At 41.4% G+C, this 19964-nt stretch overlaps 1 protein-coding gene across 4 annotated transcripts in view; it reads right to left on the bottom strand.

Moving 5' to 3' along the window:
• Rtn3 (reticulon 3) overlaps positions 1-11118 on the bottom strand; it is a 58995-nt gene extending 47877 nt beyond the window's left edge. The window contains exon 1 of one of the 4 annotated variants that reach the window (XM_003468082.5): positions 10730-11118. In XM_003468082.5, coding sequence (XP_003468130.1) covers positions 10730-10874 — 145 coding nt within the window. In that variant the 5' untranslated portion in view covers positions 10875-11118. The remainder of the gene's footprint in view (positions 1-10729) is intronic. The other 3 variants (XM_013150699.3, XM_063227402.1, XM_013150700.3) reach the window with 3 other exon arrangements.
• Between the last annotated feature and the right edge of the window lie 8846 nt (positions 11119-19964).

The following is a 19964-nucleotide window of genomic DNA, read 5'->3' as shown; positions in this document are numbered from 1 at the left end:
AAGTTTGTAGTTTCTCTCAAAAACCAAATGTTCTCAACCTGAGGTTTTTACCGTATTTTAAAAGTCATGAACACTGTGAAACCTTTGCTTATCCATGTTACTTTTCTGGGAAAAGTTTCTCCATTTATTCATTCATTCCCATAAATATTTACTGAACCCCTACTGTGAGCTAAGAATCTACTTTAAATGCTGAACAAACCCAATAAGGTCTTGCCTTGCCTTCATTCAAAAGTGTCTGTGGGTCTTACTTTGTGCTGGGTCCTATTCAGTTATTAGTGAGGTGAATAAAACAGCAACACTTGCCATTCTGATAGGACTGGAAGTCTAGTTCAAAAGACTGACAATAAACAGGTCAAATACAGTAAAACAGATTAAGATTAGCAGTAAGAAAACGTGCGGTGGTACATGCCTGTAATTCTAGCCCTTGGGTGGCTGAGGCAGGAGAACTGCCATGAGTTCAAGGCTAGCCTGGGCTACACAGTGAGTTTAAGACTAGCCTGAATTACAGAGTGAAATCTTGTCAAAAAACAAAACAAAACAAAACAAAACAAAACAAAACACCCCAGCAGTGTAAGATACCTGTTTCCTCTGGAGCTTAAATAGGGTGACCAGGCAAAGACCTAAAAGATGTTAAGGGGTAAACTGCATAGATAGATGGGTGTTGGTCTCTTTTGGTGGCTGTAACAAAATACCCTATTACTGAGTGGCTTATAAACAAAAGAAATCTGCCAGGTGCAGTGACACACATCTAATAAATCCCAGCTATTTGGCAGGCTGAAAAGGGAACTGCAAATTCAAAACCATCCTGGGCAATATAATGAGATCCTGTCCCAGGGTTCAATCCCCAGTATTACATAAAACAGCAGCAGCAGCAACAAAAAGAACTATTTTTCACAGATCTGGAGGCTGGGAAACCCAAGATCAAGGTGCAAGTCAGAGATTCAGTGTCTGGTAAAAACCTCTATCTGGTTCATAAAACAGTGCTGTCTACCTATGTTCTTACCCGGTGCAGTAAGTGAACTAGCTCTCTGGAGTCTCTATTATAAACACACTAATCCAGCGCATGCCTGTAATCCCAGCACTGGGGACGCTGAGGTAGGAGGATCACCATGAGTTCAAGGCCAGCCTAGACTACATAATAAGACTCTTTCTCATAAAAAAAGGAAAAAAAAAAGCACACTAATCCAAATTATGAGGGCTCCTTCCTCAAAATCTATTTCCCAAGGCTTCACCTCTTAATAACATTGCCTGGGGTTTAGGTTTTAACATATGAATTTTTGGGAGACATGTACCTCCTGTCCATTGTAATGGAGGAGGAGCACTCCACGTAAAGAGCAAATGCAATCCAGATACACAGATGGGGTGTATCTGGTATAAAGAACAAGGAAGCCAATGTAGCTGAAGTCAGGCGAGTAAGGGATAATCAGGGCCAGATATTGCAGGGCATAATAAGCGCTATATGGTTTTCAGCATTTACTTGGGGTATGACAGAAAGCCGCTGCAGCATTATGTGTGTGACATGATATGACTTTTATTTCACAGGCTTACACCAGCTGCTATGCAGAGAACAGACCAAGAAGAGGCAGAAAAGAAAGTACGAGGACCAGTTAAGAGCCAACCACAGTTAACTAGGGTTGCTGAGATAACTAGGATGGCGGCCTTGCATGGTGAGAGAACTGATCAGATGTGGATTTTTTTTTTTTTTGATGGTAGAATCAACAGCCTTTGGTGATGGTTTTATAAGGGCAGAGGAGTCATGGATGACCATAAACTTTTTGATTTGGGTAAAAGATGGACAGGACAGAATAGCTATTTATTGAGATGGAAAAGACAGTGAAAAGAACAGATTTTTTTTTTTTTTTTTTTAAATCGGTACCAGGGATTGAACTCACGACTGCCTGCTTGCAAGGCAGGCACTTATGCTGCTGAGCTAAATCCCCAGCCCCCAAAAAGAACAGATTTAAAAGGAATAATGAAGAATTTAGGCTGAGATATATTTACTTCAGGATTCCTAATAGACACAGAGGCCAGGTATGGTAATATACACCTGTAATTTCAGCACTTAGGAGGCTGAGAAAGGAGAATCGCTCCAAGTTCAAGGTCAGCCTGAGCTACATAGTGAGTTCAGTGCCAAGCCTAAACTACACAGTGAGACCCTGTCTCAAAAAACAAAACAAAACAAAGGGTCTTCTCAGAGTGCTGGGATCATACTCAGGCACTGCTGTGCCCAGTAACAGGTGGTACTTTAAACCACAAGACTAGATTTCACAATTGGGGAAAAGCTCCATGAAATCAGCCCTACGGTACTCTTACATTTATAAATTGGACAGACGCTAAAGAATTACCAATAAAAAATCAAGAATAAAAAAATCTAGATTCAGAAAGTAAATTAGTGACTACCAAAGGAAGAATGGAGTAACAGGGAGTGCTAACAGATACTAGGAATGATGAAAGTGCTCTGGAATTAAGCAGGGATTACAGCTGCACAGCCTTGTGCACATTCTACAAACCATTTTAACGTTATGACTTTTATATTAGATAAATCATAGCACAATTTCAAAGGACAGAAGCGGCAAAGGAGCCAGGTGTGGTGGCACATGCCAGTAATTCCAATACCTGAAAGCTGAGACAGAGGATCGCCATGCGTTCAAGGCCAGCCTGGGCTACATAAGAGGATCTTGTCTCAAAAGCAAAAATAAAAACAAAAATGGATCTAGTAAAAGAAACAGAGGAGGAACACAGTGTGCACAGAATCACAGTATTTTAAATGGTAGAAAAGCTGTTGAGGGTGTGTAGGAAAAAAAGGACCAGCCGGGTGTGGTGGTGCAGGTCTATAATCGTAGCCTTTGGGAGCCTGCAGCAGGAGGATGGATAAGAGTCTAAGGCCAGCCTGGACTACAGAGTGACTCAAGGCCACTCTGACTACATAGCTAGACTCCCTCTACCCCACAAAAATGGGGGAGGTTTCTTGCTGTAGCAACTGTAACAGTAGCACCAGGCACTCAGGCTCAAGCCAGATACTTAAGATGGTTTCAAGAAAATGTCAGACAAACTGGAAGAGCTTTAAGACCCTTCAGCTGTGATGTGGAGGAAGAGCTATTTTCAAGATGGACACGAGCCACAAGCTGTACTGTGAACCCCAGCACTCTGCACTGATGCTACTCGCCCCTGGGTCTCTGAGAGGCCCTCCCAAACCAAATTGCCAAATTCCCAAGTTTGCCCTGCAATATTATAGAAAATTATTTGTATGATGAATGAAAATAAAAAACATCTCATGAAGAAAAGAAGGGGAGGGGCAGGCTGAAAAGTGACCACAGGACTTAACAGGGAAGATAACTGTTGAATTTGACCAAAGGATTCTGCAGAGCAAAAGGTTACTAACCTGGCAGGCAGGCACTGTAGCATGCACCTGTAATCCTAGTACTCTGGAGGCTGAGGCAGGAAGGTTGTAAATTCAAGCCTAGGCTGGGCAATTTACATCTTGTCTTGACATAAAAAATGTACAAAGGGATACGGGTGTAGTACAGTATGAAGGCCCTGGATTCATCCTTAGTGCAAAAAGCAACACCTGACTTAGGAACCATAGAATCAAAAATTTAAGGTTTTTAAATTAAACTGATCAAAGAGTAACTGGTCTTTTACCGCAAGTTGCTTCAAATTCTAAAGAGAAACTGTGAGTATATGAAAAAGAATCACGCCTTTGACCTTGTGACTCCAGTACCATCCACCACTTCATGACGCACATCTTTGGGCATTTTGCCTACTCTTTTGAGTCTCCATGTGAAGTGAGGTTTACAACAGCCACCTAAGTCGCTATGAACGGAATACAAGTCTTCCTTCTACTGAACATAGCTCCTATAAGAATGACCTGTTTTGTTTACCTTTTACCTCCTACAATACCAAGCAAAGAGATTTAATGTATTGTTGTTGAGTTAGGTTAATATATAAGCACAATGAGAACAGTAAATTTTAATTATAAAATAATACACAATGTTAAGATATCATAAAAATCAAGTATTTCAACTAGGTGTGGTGTGCACGCCTGTAATTCCATCATTTGGGAGGCTGAAGCAGGAGGACTACTACAAGTTCGAGGTCAGTCTGAACTGCACAGTAAGACTCCCCCAAATCAAGTATTTCAAGCTGGGCACAGTGATGCACACTTGTAATGCCAGCACTCAGGAGGCTGATGCAGGAGGATGACTGTCAGTTTGAGGGCTGCCTGAGCTATACAGAAAGGTCAAGGCCAGCCTGAACTACATGGTGACATCCCCATCCCAAAACAAAACAAAAACCAAAAACCAAAAGCCAAGTATTTCTACTTTGCATGTGAAATAAGAGCATGCTCATTGCTGAAGTGCACAGGACAAAAGCAGCTCTGTATTAATTTTGCTTAACAAAAGTTTTCTGGACTATGCTTCCACATATCCTGAAGGGCAAGGTGCCAACGAGGAACAGATCAGAAAGTTCACGTGTGCCTCTCCTACTTCTATTATGAAGATGCATCTAAGGAGCCTAAAGTCAGTGGATTTGTGAAAATGGATAAAAATATTTGAGGGGTGGGGATATAGCTCATTGGCACAGTGCCTGCCTGGAAAGCAGGAGGTCATGAGTTCGACTCCTAGTACCAAAAACAAACAATTTTTTGAAATTTAAAGTATCACAAGATAGGCCATCTGCTGATAATTAACCTCTCTCATCATGTACACAAACCTTACATATTATTTAATTAAAGAGTTCTTTGAAGCTGCAATATCATATAGTAACATGTCTTACACAAGTCACAGATATGTAGTAATAGACTTCAATGATGCAATCACAGGCAACACTGGTTACAACTATACTTACCATAAACACTTTCAAAACCTCTACAATACACCCTATTACTCAAAATAACTCTAGTAGAGCTGTTATGAATGAACAAAATACATACAAGAAGTCAATTTTCTTGACAACTTCTGAAGGAATTGATTGTACCAACAAATACCAACTGGCCAATTTTTATCTAAAAAGTTTTACTGGCCAGGTGTGGTGGCACATGCCTATAATCCCAGCACTTGGGAGGCTGAATCAGGGGGATTGCTGAGTTTGAGACCAGCCTTGGCTGTACAAAGAGTTCAAGGTCAGCCTGAATTGCACAGCAAAACCTTTGTGTCAAAACAAACACACAAACAAACAAACAAAAAAAAAACCCAGAAACAAAAACACATGGAAAAAATTTTAAAAAGTCTTATCATGAAATTGATATGCTTTTTCATGTCTGTATTCTTTCTCAGGCTAAACTCATCATTAACAATAAAGCTGAACACAAGCCATAAACTAATATATACAAAAAATATACATACTAACTTACTAATATTATGAAACTTTTTTGGAGTCTTTGTAGTTCTTCTCTGAACTAAAACAGCTAAAGAGAGGTGTTTTGCTATGGAACAAACTAACTCTTGGCTCATACAAACTAGAAATCTTAACTTTTCCTTCATGACATGCCACTAATTCCTTCTGCACTAAATTTCATTTTGCAAGCGCTTGAAACATGCACTGGATTAGACGCATGATTCTTACATCAGAGGACTAATAGGTTGCTCCATAAAATTCAATGAAAGCAATAATATTCATGTTATTCTGTTTTCAGGCCATCTCTAAAACACTAAAAAACATTCATGCCCTTACCAGCAACTTCATCAATAACCCCCTTGAAATATCAATTTAGTTTGTTAAATTGTACTTGTTACATACATGTAGGCTCCTTGTTTAACCTGATCAGACTAGTTAAATTACTTGGGAATTTGACTCTAAAAGCAATAATAGCTTTGAGCAAAACTTTATTTTTACAAGCAGGCAGTCGTGAGTTCAATCCCTGGTACCGATAAAAAGGAAAAAGACAAAAAACAAAACAAAACAAAACAAAACCTTTATTTTTCATAAATAAAAGTCAGTCAGTGAACATTTACAAACCATATGAACACGACCATTCTGTTTCTTGTACTCTTGCCTTCACACTGACAAGCGTTAATAATGTTTCATAACTACATTTATTATGGTTGGAATGCTGCAGAGGATATTTAAACATACTGCTGTCATACCAAGCCACTGAGGAAACATCTTGGCTTCCCCCACCTTCAACAAATCAGCCCAGTGGGAGGGGGTGAAAGCTCTATGATGTTAATGTTAAGGGTCATAAGGTGAGACAGGTTGGCTTGTGGGATTAAAAGCATAAGAATCTTCTTATTTTAAGGAATACAAGTGATTTCTCATTTGTAATTCAACTGCTATTGTCCATGTGCATATAACCTGTACCCTGCAAACATATCAAATACTAGCCACTGGGCTTTTCGTTTTGTTTTTTTGACATCGGGGAAGGGAACCCACAGCAAGACTGTGCAGCAGAGCTACATCCCCAGCCTAGGCACTGTTTTCCCTTCACTTTAATGGTACTATTATTTACTAAGAACTTAGTATGGGCAGAAGCCCTTTGTTTGTGTTTAATTTTCACACCAATTATTATTCCCATTAGATTCTATATGACCATACTAAACTTAAGAAAATGAGGCTCAGGATTTACACAAGATCACACAATTAAGAAAAAAAAAAAAAAACAGGGCTGAAATACAGGTGTCACTGGGGCTTATAACATATGTTTATCACCATGTGACATAGCCGCTGCTAATCTTGACATGAGTATAATACACAGATGATGTCAGTGTTGAACAGGTGGTCAGATTCCTTTTAATTTAGGGTTATGATTGAAAATACAATCAGGGCTGGTGGTACATGTCTGTAATCCTAGCACTCAGGAGGCTGAGACAGGAGGATTATTGCAAATTCAGAATCAGCTTGGGCTATATGGTGAGCTCAAGGCCAGCCTGAACTGCATAGGAAGACCCTGTCTCAAAAAAATGAAACAAAACAAACAAAAACCAAGTCACATAGCTACGTCTGATTGGCCAGAACAAAGGTAAAAATGTTGCCATAAGATATACAGAACTAAATTTAAAGACTGAGAAAAAATTTAAAGCAAAACCTTTTATTTCCTTTAAATTGTCTGAACTCTTTAGCTTTGAGGTAATTGCCATGAACAGGTAAATGAAACATAGCTTTATTTTGGCATCATGATTTTCTTAAGAGCAGTTTTTATCAAGTTAAAGAATTTTAGTGTGCTGGGGGTATACCAGACTGGCAGAGCAATTCCTTGGCATGCACAAGGCCCTGGTTTGATCCCTGGTCCCAGAAAAGAAAAATCACAATAAGCTATTAAAACTTTTTTTGTTTGTTTGTTTGTTTTTCCTTTTTATTGGTACTGGGGATCGAACTCACGACTGCCTGCTTGCAAGTCAGGCGCTTATGCCGCTGAGCTAAACCTCCAGCCCGCTATTAAAACACTTTTGAAGTTCAGACAGTAGATATCTATCTAGACTTGATGTCTGCAAAGGGCAATTCCTTTTCTGAGAAAGAACACCAAGTATCTCCGTCTCTCCTATATCACTTTAAATTTTTGTGTTTTTCTTTCGAGTCAGGATCTTGCTATGTAGTGCAGGCTGGTCTTGAAATTGCAGGTGACCTTCCTGCCTCAGCTTCCTAAGTGCTGGGATTACAGGCATGTGCCATCATGCCCCACTCAAGTTGTGACCTTTTAAGTCTGGTTTTCTAAAGGCAGAAGAACCCTGGGAAGCCATGCTGGCCTGATCTCCTTCCCTATAAGCACATACTACCCTGCTGACTGCAGTACACACAGTATGCCATCACTGGTTTTCTACCTTGTGTACAAATGAGTATTTCCAAAATTACTAAACAGGTCAACCAAGACAAAATTGTTCTCTGCAGGTCACCCAAAGCAATCACTTACTAAAACCAAGAAGCGCTTAGCTCAAAGAACATGAAGATGAAAGCTGATAGCAACACTCATAGACTTTGTTAAACAATCGAGGTCTATTTCAGCAACAATCTTATTAAGTTAAATTTTGGGTTAACACACTTTTCAAAATGCCAGACTGAGACACCTCCTCTGTGAAACAGAGATGCTACCAAGCAACAGAAAGGGTTTCTGCAATAAAATGGTGACTTCACTTCAGTATCTTAAGGTAAACTTTTTTTTTGGTACTGGGGTGAAACTCAGGACCTTGCACTTGCCAGGCAGGTAAGGTAAGCTTTTATATTCAAGTAATGAGTTGATACATAAGGATCTCGTATTGGGGCCACTGAATATTGTATAATACATTAGCAAAGGATGAGAGTTTAAAGCTATTGGGCTGAGGACAGCTCAGGGGTCCAGCATCTGCCTGGCAAGCAACAAGATCCTGAGTTCGAGTTCCCATATCAAAAGTGTCTATCTATATAGTATACTCTCCAGATGTCCCTTTCCTGTTTATAAATTTGATGATTCATTCAACAAAATTTTATCAAGTATATGATATGTGTATCAGTGTTCTAAACACCAAGAGTGATAAAGTGTCTGCAGTTGGCCTAATATAAATTCCATAATAAAACTGTACCAAGAAATAACAAGCAGGGGCTGGGGATATAGCTCAGCAGCACAGTGCCTGTCTGGCAAGCATGAGGTTCTGAGTTCGATTCCTGACACTCCCCCTACCAAAAAAAAGAATTAAGTAAATACTGAGCTTTAACAGTACTAGTGTATGGGGCTGGGAATTTAGCTCAGCGGCATAAGCGCCTGCCTTGCAAGCAGGCAGTCGTGAGTTCAATCCCTGGTACCGATAAAAAGGAAAAAGACAAAACAAAAAAACAAAAAACCCCACAGTACTAGTGTAATGCAAACTCATGTAGTTGGAATGTAAATTCAACAAAATGCCTAATTTCAGTGGCTTTTCCATTACTATTAAGAGGGGAGAAAAATTAGCAAGGTAAAGGCAATAGTAAATAAAAATTGTGACAAGGGTAAATATCAGAAATACAAGGCAAACAAGTAACTGTGTGTGTTGTCTCATCAAATACATACTGCCAAGTTAGTGTCCTCTTGGTGGTGGTGTCCATGTCTGTGAGCAAAATATTTCACTAGTCCACTGAGGGAGCTAATTCTTTCGTAACAATGCACTAAAGGTGTAAAAGTGTAGACTGTTCAATGATCCCACCATTTGTTTATAAAAAAATTTTAATTGGTAACCAGAATGACTCAATGCTTAAACATCCATCTTACCCTAAGCACAAATGGCTGATTCCTAAACCTTAGGTCTGAATCAAAAATTGACAAGACTAAGCAAAAGGTATGTGCAAAATCGTCAACTAAACAGTGAGCAGGCAGTGACAAGTGCTTAAAACCAAAAGAACGCATTGCTAAGTTACAGGGAAGCTGCTATTCATTTGAACCTTAGCCCAAAAGACAAAAAACTGAATAAATGCTGCTGGCTTCAAGGGATCCAGGCTCTAAATTTGCTGCCTCATTCCTTTATCTGCAGATGCCTCTTTTGACAGTGTTTATATGAAAATGGCCATAACCATATTGGAAAAATCCAACAGGCCATCAAAGCACTTAGGTGGAAATTGTTAGAAAAAATAGTGTATCAGAAAATATGTTCTTTAGAAGGTTCAGCTCAACAGTCTGTCAAATTCGACAATGAAGCATTTTAAGATCTCCGAAAATCCGTCCTTTGACAAAACGGTTTTTTCTTTCTTTCTTTCAAAGCCTCAATTCCTTTAAGAACCACCACCTGTCGGTGGTGCGTATTTTTCTCAGGAAGGCATCTGCACTGCAGATCTCTGCGCGAGGGGAGCTTGCCAGGCAGTTCCCACCAGCAAGCAGACGCATATACAATGGAAACTAACACAGGCCCTGCAGCTTCCCTCCAGGTCTTTCACATAGGAGAGTAGGGGGTTCAACCAGCCCCTGCTTTGTCTGAGTTTCCCCTCCCCCTTTCTGCAGAAAACACCCGCTTTTGTTATACTGCGATCAATAACAGCCCACACAAAATGTGAAATCAAAACATGTCGATGTCTTGGCATGACTCTATCTTCTAAGATATAAGCGGCTGATTTCGTGTCCCCACGCCGGGCCCGTGAAGAGCTCGCTGTATTGCAAATGCAGCCACGCACGGATCCATCTTGGACCATCAGCGGCTCCCTCCCAAATCTTCCCTGCGCTATTCTCATCACGTCTCCTCCACCTCGAAGCCTCAGAAAAACTGGGCATTCAGAGTCTAGTCGAAAACAGGACAGAAAACGAGCTACAAGGCTTTCATTAAACTTCCTCATTCTCCCCATGGGCAAATAAAAATAATTTTTGGAGGAGTCTTAAGCATGTCTGATTATGTCAACACCTGTCTGCAAACCTGCAAGGCACCCCTTTCACCACTCTCCCCTCAAAATCGTAACGAAATCTTTTCTCCCGCGACCCACCTCCCCCAGTCCCTTCAGCCCCGCTAATCTGTCACTAAATCACCCAGGTTCCGTGCAGGGCTCTGTGGCCTCCGCGAACGCAGCCCGTGCGGTGCACCGAGCAATCCGCCAATTCATCCCAGCCTCCCCCAGCTGCGGCTGCGTTGCCCTCACTCGCCGGGGCTCCGCGTTGACGCCCTCCCCGCCCCCAACCTGTTTCTTCACACCCCGTTATTTCCTCACGGACTGCACGACCTTTCGCTCCCCTCCCGGCCCCTACTTTCCTAACATCCGTCCCCCGGGGCTGACGCCCTCCCTCCCCGAGGGTCTCTTAGCTCCGTCCTTGTCTCCCGTTCCCCGTGCCCGCTCTCTCCCACGCAGGGCTCTCGACGCGCCTCACCAGCACAAGAGGAGCCGCAGCTCTTCGCCCCCAGGGCGGGGCACGCTCCCGGGCTCCCGCCACCGCCGCCGGGCGCGGACGGCTCGGCCCCGGAGGACGACGAGGAGACGGACGGGAACTGAGTGACCGCCGACGACTCCGCCATGGCTGCAAGAGCAAGGGCAGGAGAGGGGTGAAGAGAAATGTGGGGCGGGAGAGAGGGAGGGGAAATAATGATCGGTCAGCGGGCGATGCAAAGCCCCTTCTCTCCGCCTGCTCCGAGGACAGACTCCGACAGACTGACTCAGCCGAGCGCTGCGAGCAAAGGAGTGAGAGCGCGCCTGCGCACAAAGGACCCTGGAGTGGGAGGCGGAGGCGGGCGGCGGCCGAGTAGGCGCGTAGGCGTAATGCGCAGGCGCAAGAAGTGTCCCTCGGCTCTCCCGCAGGGAAGGAGGGGCAAAATCCGCCTCCCACGGTGCCTCGAGAGGCTGGGGTGGGGCGCGCCCCTTGGGGACTAGAGGCAAGAGGCGTGGCCAAGCCCCCAAGCCCCGGAGCCCTGGGGCTATGGAGCTGCACTTGCTCCGCAGGTCCTTTTCTGTGAATGTTTTCGAGTGAACAACTATGTATTTCAACGATGGAAGTTTCTCTGTGCTCCATTAGCTGGAAATGATCTTTTCCATAAATTCCAGAACCGTCTTTTGACTGATGCCCTCCCGCTGAGACTCAAAAGAGAAGCGAAAGCCACAGTGTACAGTAGTCCCTGCAGACAAGATGTTTTACGAATTTACCGGGATGTGTCGTAATATCTCACCACGCGGCTGACATAGCGCAGTCTCGCGTTTGTTAGGTGGAGAAAGAAGCTGTACAGAACGAAAAACCATTACTCATTCCAGTCACATTGCAGTGCAGTCTCAAACCCTGCTGCATATTATCTTGTCACTGTACCCAAAGAAGGGTCCACCGTGGGTCTTAAGATTATATTTTCCTTTGGCTAGGCTCTGAGATAGAGAAAACATTCGGGGTGGGGGCAACCCCGAGCTGTTGAAAGAAAAGCCAGGCAATAAGAAGATCTAGTTGTGATTCTGTGGGTAGGGGGTGAAAACATGAGGTATTAAAAGCGCAGAATAAGATACAGATGCATGAAATGGAAGTTTATTCATAACCCAAAAGGGATCTTTAGCAGAAAATGTATTTGAAACCAGTCATCTAGCTTATGTTGGTATTTGTGGTTTTTTTTTTTTTTTTTTTTTTTGCTTTTCCTAGGTTGGCTTGCCAGATTTAAAGCCCTCTCCCTACATCTAGTCAAAATATTTGAAAGATGCATAATCCTTTTAAAAGGAGGATTGTATCCTGGATATAATAAAAATTGAGGCTGTAGGCTTTTTATTGCAAAAGCAGCAATCGACCCAAAGTACAATTACAGGTTTAGCAAAATCCTATAAAGATGTAACCTCAGAAAAGGGGAGGTAACCAATCAGGCTGCCAGAGAGGAAAAGATATCTGACCAGTGGAAATCTTCTAGAACAGGCTGCGGACTACATCTGTCCTTGACAGTTTTTAAGGTCAACTGATGCTCAGACAGGGATAAGGAGAAAAAGGAAAAACACAACAACATCCTGGCCCTTGCAGAGCTCTGAAAAGAAGTACAGAAGAACATTTTCTTAAAATAACTTCATGGCAAATATCTTACATTGGCATTTCCAGCATCAGCTGACAGTGCTGCACTGTCCCTTAAGGCGATGAAAGAAAATTGTAGTCAATGTGATAATCAAGCCAATCATCTACCTTTACTGAGAAATCTAGAATATTTTAAAATCTATGTTATTAAGTTCTGGAAAGAAAATGAAAGATACCTGTAGCTAAACCTGATAGCACTTGCTGAAAACAGAGATGTGGGCTGAAAAGGAAAGCTATTTCCCTGTCATTCCTTGGTGCCATTTGGTTTGTTGTGCCAATTTTCCTGAGTCTGATTCTTCCTCAGGATGTTTGTGTTTTTGTATCTATAACTTATTCCAGGAATGTTTACTGATCATACTGTTGTGTACATGACACTATTTTGGGAAATTTAGAGGGCCATAATATATATACTATGTTTGTCCCACCTTCAGTGTACTGACAAGCTAGCTTGGGCAAACATAAACACACATAAAGTTAAATAAGCCCCCCCCCCCCGGGATCGAACTCACAACCGCCTGCCTGCAGGGCAGGTGCTTATGCCACTGAGCTAAACCCAAGCCCCAAAGCTAAGTAAGTTAAATAGCAACCAAACCATACCCTAAATAACACAAAACCATAATGCTTTGGTTAGGTGGCAAGTAAATTGCATTAATTTATATAAGAGAAGCCAGGTGTGATAGCGCACACCTATACAGGAGTCTGAGGTAGGAGGATCACTGGGAGTTCAAGACCAACCTGGGCCATATAGTTCAAGACCAACTTGAACTACATAGTGAGACATTGTCTCAAAAAAGAACCCCAAATAAGAATGGGGTGGGGTATAGTTCAGTGGTAGAACCCCAAATAAGAATGGGCTGGGGTATAGTTCAGTGGTAACATGCACAAGATCCTGGGTTCTATATCCAGCAAAACACACCCATGCATGTACACGTGCATGCACATACACTACACACATGCAAATGCCAGGAGTTAGGGTGGTTTGGGAGGTTTTATGAAGAAGCTCAAATAAGTTTGTAGGGGAGTTTGGCACTGTAAAGCTATCATTAACAGCAGAGAAGGATGATTGGAAGCAAAATCAGGAGTTATTTTTGTCCATCTCTACAAAAGAGTCACCTTTCTGGGTAAACAAGTCATACAAAAAACACCACTCCCAGGATGGCCTGTCTAGCAGAAAATGTCCTAGACTTGATCTCCACACAACCTGCTCTTCCACAAACTGCTGTGATACAATGCACAAACTGCACAACAATACAGACTGGTGCACTGAGTGTCTGAGTGTGATACATATGTAAACTGGGTGTGGTGGTACACATCTGGGAGGCTGAGGCAGAAGGATCACAAGTTCATCTCCAAGGTCAGACTGGGCAATTTGGTAAAACCTGGTCTGAAAAAAGGTAGAGGGTGTGAGGATATAGTGCCCTTTCTTGTGGGAGACCAGATAAGAAGATTAAGGCCTAACTGGTCTCTTATGTGAGCTCTAGGTAAATACGTGCTTACATGCCAAGGGAAACATTAATACAGCTGAGATCCTGTATTGATAATTCTCTGTGTGTATGTACACGAGTGCATGTGTGTGTGTGTGTGTGTGCATGCTAGTGGGGATCCATCCTAGAGTCTTTTTCTTTTTGTGACAGGGTCTCACTATGCATTTCAGGCTGACCTTAGACTCACTTTGTAGCCCAGGCTGACCTCAAACTCATGGCAATACTCCTGCCTCAGCCTCTCAAGTGCTGGGATTACAGGTATCCACCATCACAACTGGCTCCATCGTACAGTCTTTGCTCTGAACTATAGTCCCATCTTATTTTTTATTTTGAGACAAGGTCTTGCTAAACTTCCCAAGCTGGCTTAAACTTGTGATCCTCCTGCCTCAGCCTCCCAGAGTACTGGAATTACTGGTGTATACCACCATGCCCAGATGTAATATAATTTATTCTTTAATATTGATAACATTTGTATCTCTTTATGGGGTACATTACAATTTGATACATGTATACAATGTGTAATGATAAAATCAGGGTTGTAAACACTTAGTTTTTCAGATTTTTTTTTTGAGACAGGGTCTGCTACATAGTCCAGGCTGCTCTCTAACTCACAGCAATCCTTTTGCCTCCCGAGCGATGGGATTACATACATGCATTACCATATCTGGCACAGTAATCATTTTCATGTGTTAGGAATTTTGTACTCTTCCAGTTATTTTGAAATATAGATTGTTTTAATCGATAGTTACCCAACTATGCTATAGATAACCCTCTTCTCTGACTAGGTTTTGGTGCCCTCTTATGTAATTTTTTCCATTGCTTCCACCCCCACACACTTCCCTGTCTCTACTTATTTCTATGAAATGGGCTTTTAATTTCACAAATCGGTGAGAATATGTGGCATTTATCTTTCTGTACTGGACTTATTTCATTTAACATATTGACCTTGACTTCCATCTATGCTGCTGTAAATGATAGGATTCCATTCTTTTTGATGGCTGAATGGTATTCACATATGTAAATATCTGTTCCTCTGTTGATGGACATCTTGATTGATTCCATGTCTTTGGTGTAATTAGTGTAGCAAGAAACAAAGAAAAAGAGGAATGTACATATCTCTTTGATGTATTGGCTTCATCTCTTTTGAATAAATATCAGTAGAAATTGCTGAATCATATGGCAATCTTTTTTTTAAATCTTCTGCTTCTTTTTTAATGTATCCCAGGCTGGCCTCAAACTTGCAGTGGTCTTCCTGCCTCACCCTCCCAAGTGCTATATGCACCACCATGTCCAGCAGGTAATTCTATTTTTAATCTTGTTTTCTGTGTGTGTGTGTGGTGCTGGGATTGATTCCAGGATTTAGCACTAGACAAGTAGTCTACCATTGAGTTATACTCCCACCCCAATTTTGTAATTTTTTAAGGTATCTCCATATGGTTTTCCATAATGGCTGTTCTCATTTATAGTCTCACCTGCAATGTACGCTACATTTGTTTTTTGTCTTTTTTAATAATAGTTATTCTAAGTGGAGTGAGATGAAATTATATATCATTATTTTAATGTCATTTTCCTAATAATAGTGATACTGAGCATTTTTCACTTACACATTGGCCATTTGCATGTCTTCTTTTGAGAAGAACCTGTTCAGCTCTTTAGCCCTTTTTTTTGAGGCAGGGGGTCACTATGTAGATTAGGCTGACTTTGAACTTGGTATGTAGGCCAGGGTGGCTTTGAATTCCTTGTCTCAGTCTTCCAAATGCTGGGATTGGGGCTGAGGATTTAGCTCAGTGGCTTAAGCACCTGCCTGGCAAGTGTGAGATCATGGGTTTGATAGCCTGCACAAAAAACAAACAAACAAAAAATGCTGGGATTACCAGCGTGTACCACCACCTGGCCTCTTTAGCCCATTTTTAACTGTAATTTTACTGTTTTTTTTTGTGTGTGTGTGTGTGTGTGTGTGTGTGTGTGTGTGTGCTGTTTTTAAAAATGATTTTTTGTTTTATTAAAAAATAGTTTCAGGGCTTGAGATTTAGTTCAGTGGCACAAGTACCTGCCTGGCATGCACAAAGTTGTGTGTTCGATCCTTGTACCAGAAAAAAAGGTTTTTTTCACAATGAAATAAGAGAATAACAATAGTATACTGCATACCATTATCCTTAAAGTAGTTACTCCACATACAGAACAGACAAAAAGATTCTTTTATAAAGTAGAAACAAACAATAGCACAATACTTTCTTTTCAGTCAACTAAGAAAATCTAGTTGGTGTTCAGATTTTTGAGTTCCTGATACATTCTGGATAGCAAATCCCTAGCAAGAAGATTTCGAAGAATTTTTGCCCATTCTGGAGGATGTAGGCTGTTTCTTTTGATGTGTAGAAGCACTTACATTTGTCTATTTTTTGTTTTTATTTCTTGTGTCTTTGGAATCTTATCCAAAAAATCTTTGCCTTAAAAGGTTGATCACAAGTTTGAGCCCAAACTAGGGAATTTAACATTTTAGTGAGACCCTGTCCCAAAATAAAAAAATGAAAAGGCCTGAGAAAATAGCTCAGTGTGAAGGCCCAAGGTTCAGTTCCCAGCACAGAAAGAGAGGACAGGAGAGAGGAGGAGAAAGAGAGACAGAGAGAGAGGGAAGGGATGAGAGAGAGGGAGAGAGGGAGAGAATATGAATCATGTATACACCAGAGTCTTGAAGTGTCTCTTTTTGTTTTCTTGTAGTAATTTCATAATTTTAGGTTTTATCTTTATATCTTTGATCCACTGTAGGTTGATTTTTCTCTATGGTGAATAGAAGGATCTAGCTATATTTTTCTGCATATTATAATATGCCAAATCTTGCCAGTACCAGTTGTTAGAGGGACCGTCCTTGCTCCACTGTATATTGAGGTACTTTTTTTTTTTTTTGTACTGGAGATTGAACTCACAACCTCAAGCTTGCCAAGCAGGTGCTTATGCTGCTGAGCTAAATCCCCAACTAGGTACTTTTTTTTTTTTTTAAGCACTGGGAATTAAACACTGAACTACATACAACCATTTTTTATCAAAAAAAAAAAAAGAATTCCACTCAGGACCTCAAATATGGTGACTGTGCTCTTCCACTGAGTTGTATTCCCAATCCTGTCTCATTTTTCAAATTGAATTTTAGAAACCAAATTAAAACAATTTGAATTGGAAGTGTACTTCAGGGGTAGAGTACTTGCTTAGCAAGTGCAAAGCCTTGAGTTCAATCCTCAGCATCAAAATAAATATATAAATTAAAATTCGAATATGTGGCCTGGGGATTTAGCTCAGCGGCATAAGCGCCTGCCTTGCAAGCAGGCAGTCATGAGTTCGATCCCCGGTACCGATAAAAACGAAAAAGACAAAAAAAAAAAAAAAAAAAAAATTCGAATATGTGAGTGTATGCAAACTGATATATACACATGTACGTACATGTATGTTTAAAAATACATATACAGGGCAGGGAGTCTATCTCATTGATAACTTGCTTAACATATACATTGCCCTGGGTTTGATCTCCAGCACCACAAAAGAAAACAAGAGAAAAGAAGGTGTGTCCACAGTCAGAGTTGCGTAGCAACCAGACTGCCTTGTGAGTAACACATCCTAGGCACTGCATCCTTGTGGGGCCATCACTTTCCTACACCTACGTGATATATTCCTGTTGGCCTCTTGATGCAATCAAAACACGCAGTAAACACAAGGTGCATGAAGCCGCTGTCAGCACAACACTAGGAGCCATTTCACAGTAAACTTTGTGTGTAGTGTAGTAAATACATACAGCACTCACGGAGTTTTTTGTTCTCATTACTGCACATACTTGGATATACTATACTTTTCATTTTATTATAATTTTAATAATGTTGTACAAAATAAAGGGTTTCACAGTATTTATATTTTGAGACAGGTCTTGCTGGGCACTCCTGGCTGGCCTTGAACTCACTATGTAAGTGCAGGCTGGCCTCAATCTCATGGTAATCCTCCTGCCTCAGCCTCCTGAGTGCTGGGATTTCAGGTGTGTACTATCATCCCGTCTCAATGTTTGTATGCATGCATAAAACATATTTTGATCCTATCCAACTTTCTGAATACTTTGTCTTACCCTCTTATCCCTCTCAATTCAATACTTTTATGGGACTAATAGCCTATTACGTTTATTTATACCAGTATTACTGCTCGAGATTGCTTTGTGCTATGATGGTAGGAAGGTTACAAAGTCAATAGGTGATAGGTAGTTTTCAGCTCACTTGTGATCTTGTGGGACTACCCACAGCATATGTAGTCTCTTGTGAACTGAAATGTCACTGTGTTGTATAGGACTGTACGGTAACATTTAACTGTGTATTGCTAACTTCTTCTAGACCATTATAACACATAAGTGATCACTATTACAATATTCCAGTAGTAAATATCTCAAAGGTCTCACTCTCTAACTTTGTAATTCAGGCTGGCCTTGAACTCACTATATAGCCCAGGCCAGCCTCAAACTCACAGGGACCCTCCTGGCTTAGCATTCCAAGTGCAGGGGAGAATAGGCATGTGACATCATGCCTTGCTCATTCTCATTTTTTTTTACCAGTACCAGGGATTGAACTCACAACCACATGCTTGCAAGGCAGGCGCTTATGCGCAGCCCCTGTTCATTCCCATTTTATACACAAATGATAGTATGCTGTACACACTTCAGACACATCACTACTTCCTCCTCCTCCTTTTTTTTTTTGGCACTGGGGATCGAACTCATGACCTTGCATTTGCCAAGCAGGCACTCACACTGCTGAACTAATCCCCCACCCCCTTGTCTTTTTGAGACAAGGTCTTACTATGCAGTTTAGGCTGCACTTTGAGTTCACTTTGTAACCCAGGCTGGTCTCAAACTTACAATGATCTCCTGCCTCAGCCTCCCAAGTGCTGGGATTACAGGTGTACATCACTATGCCCAGTTAGTTGCATCATTTCTTTTTTTTTTTTTTATATTGGGGATTGAACTGATGACCTCACACTTGCCAGGCAGGTGCTTATGCCACTGAGTTAAATCCCCGGCCCCATTTCTTTTTGTCTAGTGATCTCTATAGCATTTTTTTTTTTAACTTTTTATCGGTACCAGGGATCAAACTCACGACTGCCTGCTTGCAAGGCAGGTGCTTATGCCGCTGAGCTAAATCCCCAGCCCCTAATTCTTTTTTTTTTTTTTTTATAGCATTCTTTTGAAGCATTAGCTGTGCTATTGGCTGGAATAGTAATAATGAAGCAGCTGACAAGACCTTAAGCTTGTTCTGTGCTACCACGTTAACAGCCTAAAAGTCAACTATTTTATTTATTTAAGTGTTGTTTTTTGAGTAGAGTTGTGCTATGTAATTCAGGTTAGCCTCGAACTCATGGCAATCCTTCTGCCTCAGCTTCTCAAGTGCTGGGATTATAGTGTGCCACGTTGTGGCTGCTACTTTTTTTTTTTTTTAAGAGGTGGAGTCTTAGTATGTTGCTAGGCTGGTTCTGAAATCCTGAGTTTTGGGGCTCCTCCTGCTTTCACTTCCCAAGTAGCAGGGATTACAGGCACACACCAGTGTGGAGTTGCTTATTTATTTATTTTGGTGGTATTTGGGATCAAACTCAGGGCTGCATATGATGTGTGCATACAATGTTTTACTGAGTTAGGTTTCTGGACCAGGTACAGATATTTCAATAATGCCTGGATGTAGTATTCCAGCCAGTCTCTTGCAAGTGCTTAAACATCAATCTTGCACATAGATGGTAGGAAGCCAAATCCCATCTAGGACACTCCAAAGAGTGATATTTCCTTGGCTGTTTATTCACAAGACTGTGAGTCTCTGGAGGGCAGGAATGTGTTTAATGGAGCATTACTCCCTAGCATAATACCCAGAAATTATCAAATGCTCTAATTTTGGAAATCTTTGGAATCTGAGTCACAGTGGATGTCACTGCAGAAAACAAGTTTGCTTTTTTCTCTTTTGATGGCACTTAGGATTGAACCCAGGGCCTTTGAACTGAGCTATATCCTCAGTCCCCTTTTAAATTTTTTTTTGGGGGGGTATCAGGGACTGAACTCACAATCTTGTGCTTGCCAGGAAGGTGCT

Source organism: Cavia porcellus, unplaced genomic scaffold, assembly GCF_034190915.1.
Source record: "Cavia porcellus strain 051 isolate PalLab524CR breed Dunkin Hartley unplaced genomic scaffold, mCavPor4.1 scaffold_17, whole genome shotgun sequence".
Classification (NCBI taxonomy): Eukaryota; Metazoa; Chordata; class Mammalia; order Rodentia; family Caviidae; genus Cavia; species Cavia porcellus.
Note: the sequence above shows the minus strand (reverse complement) of the source record. Positions and strands in the feature narration are given on the sequence as shown.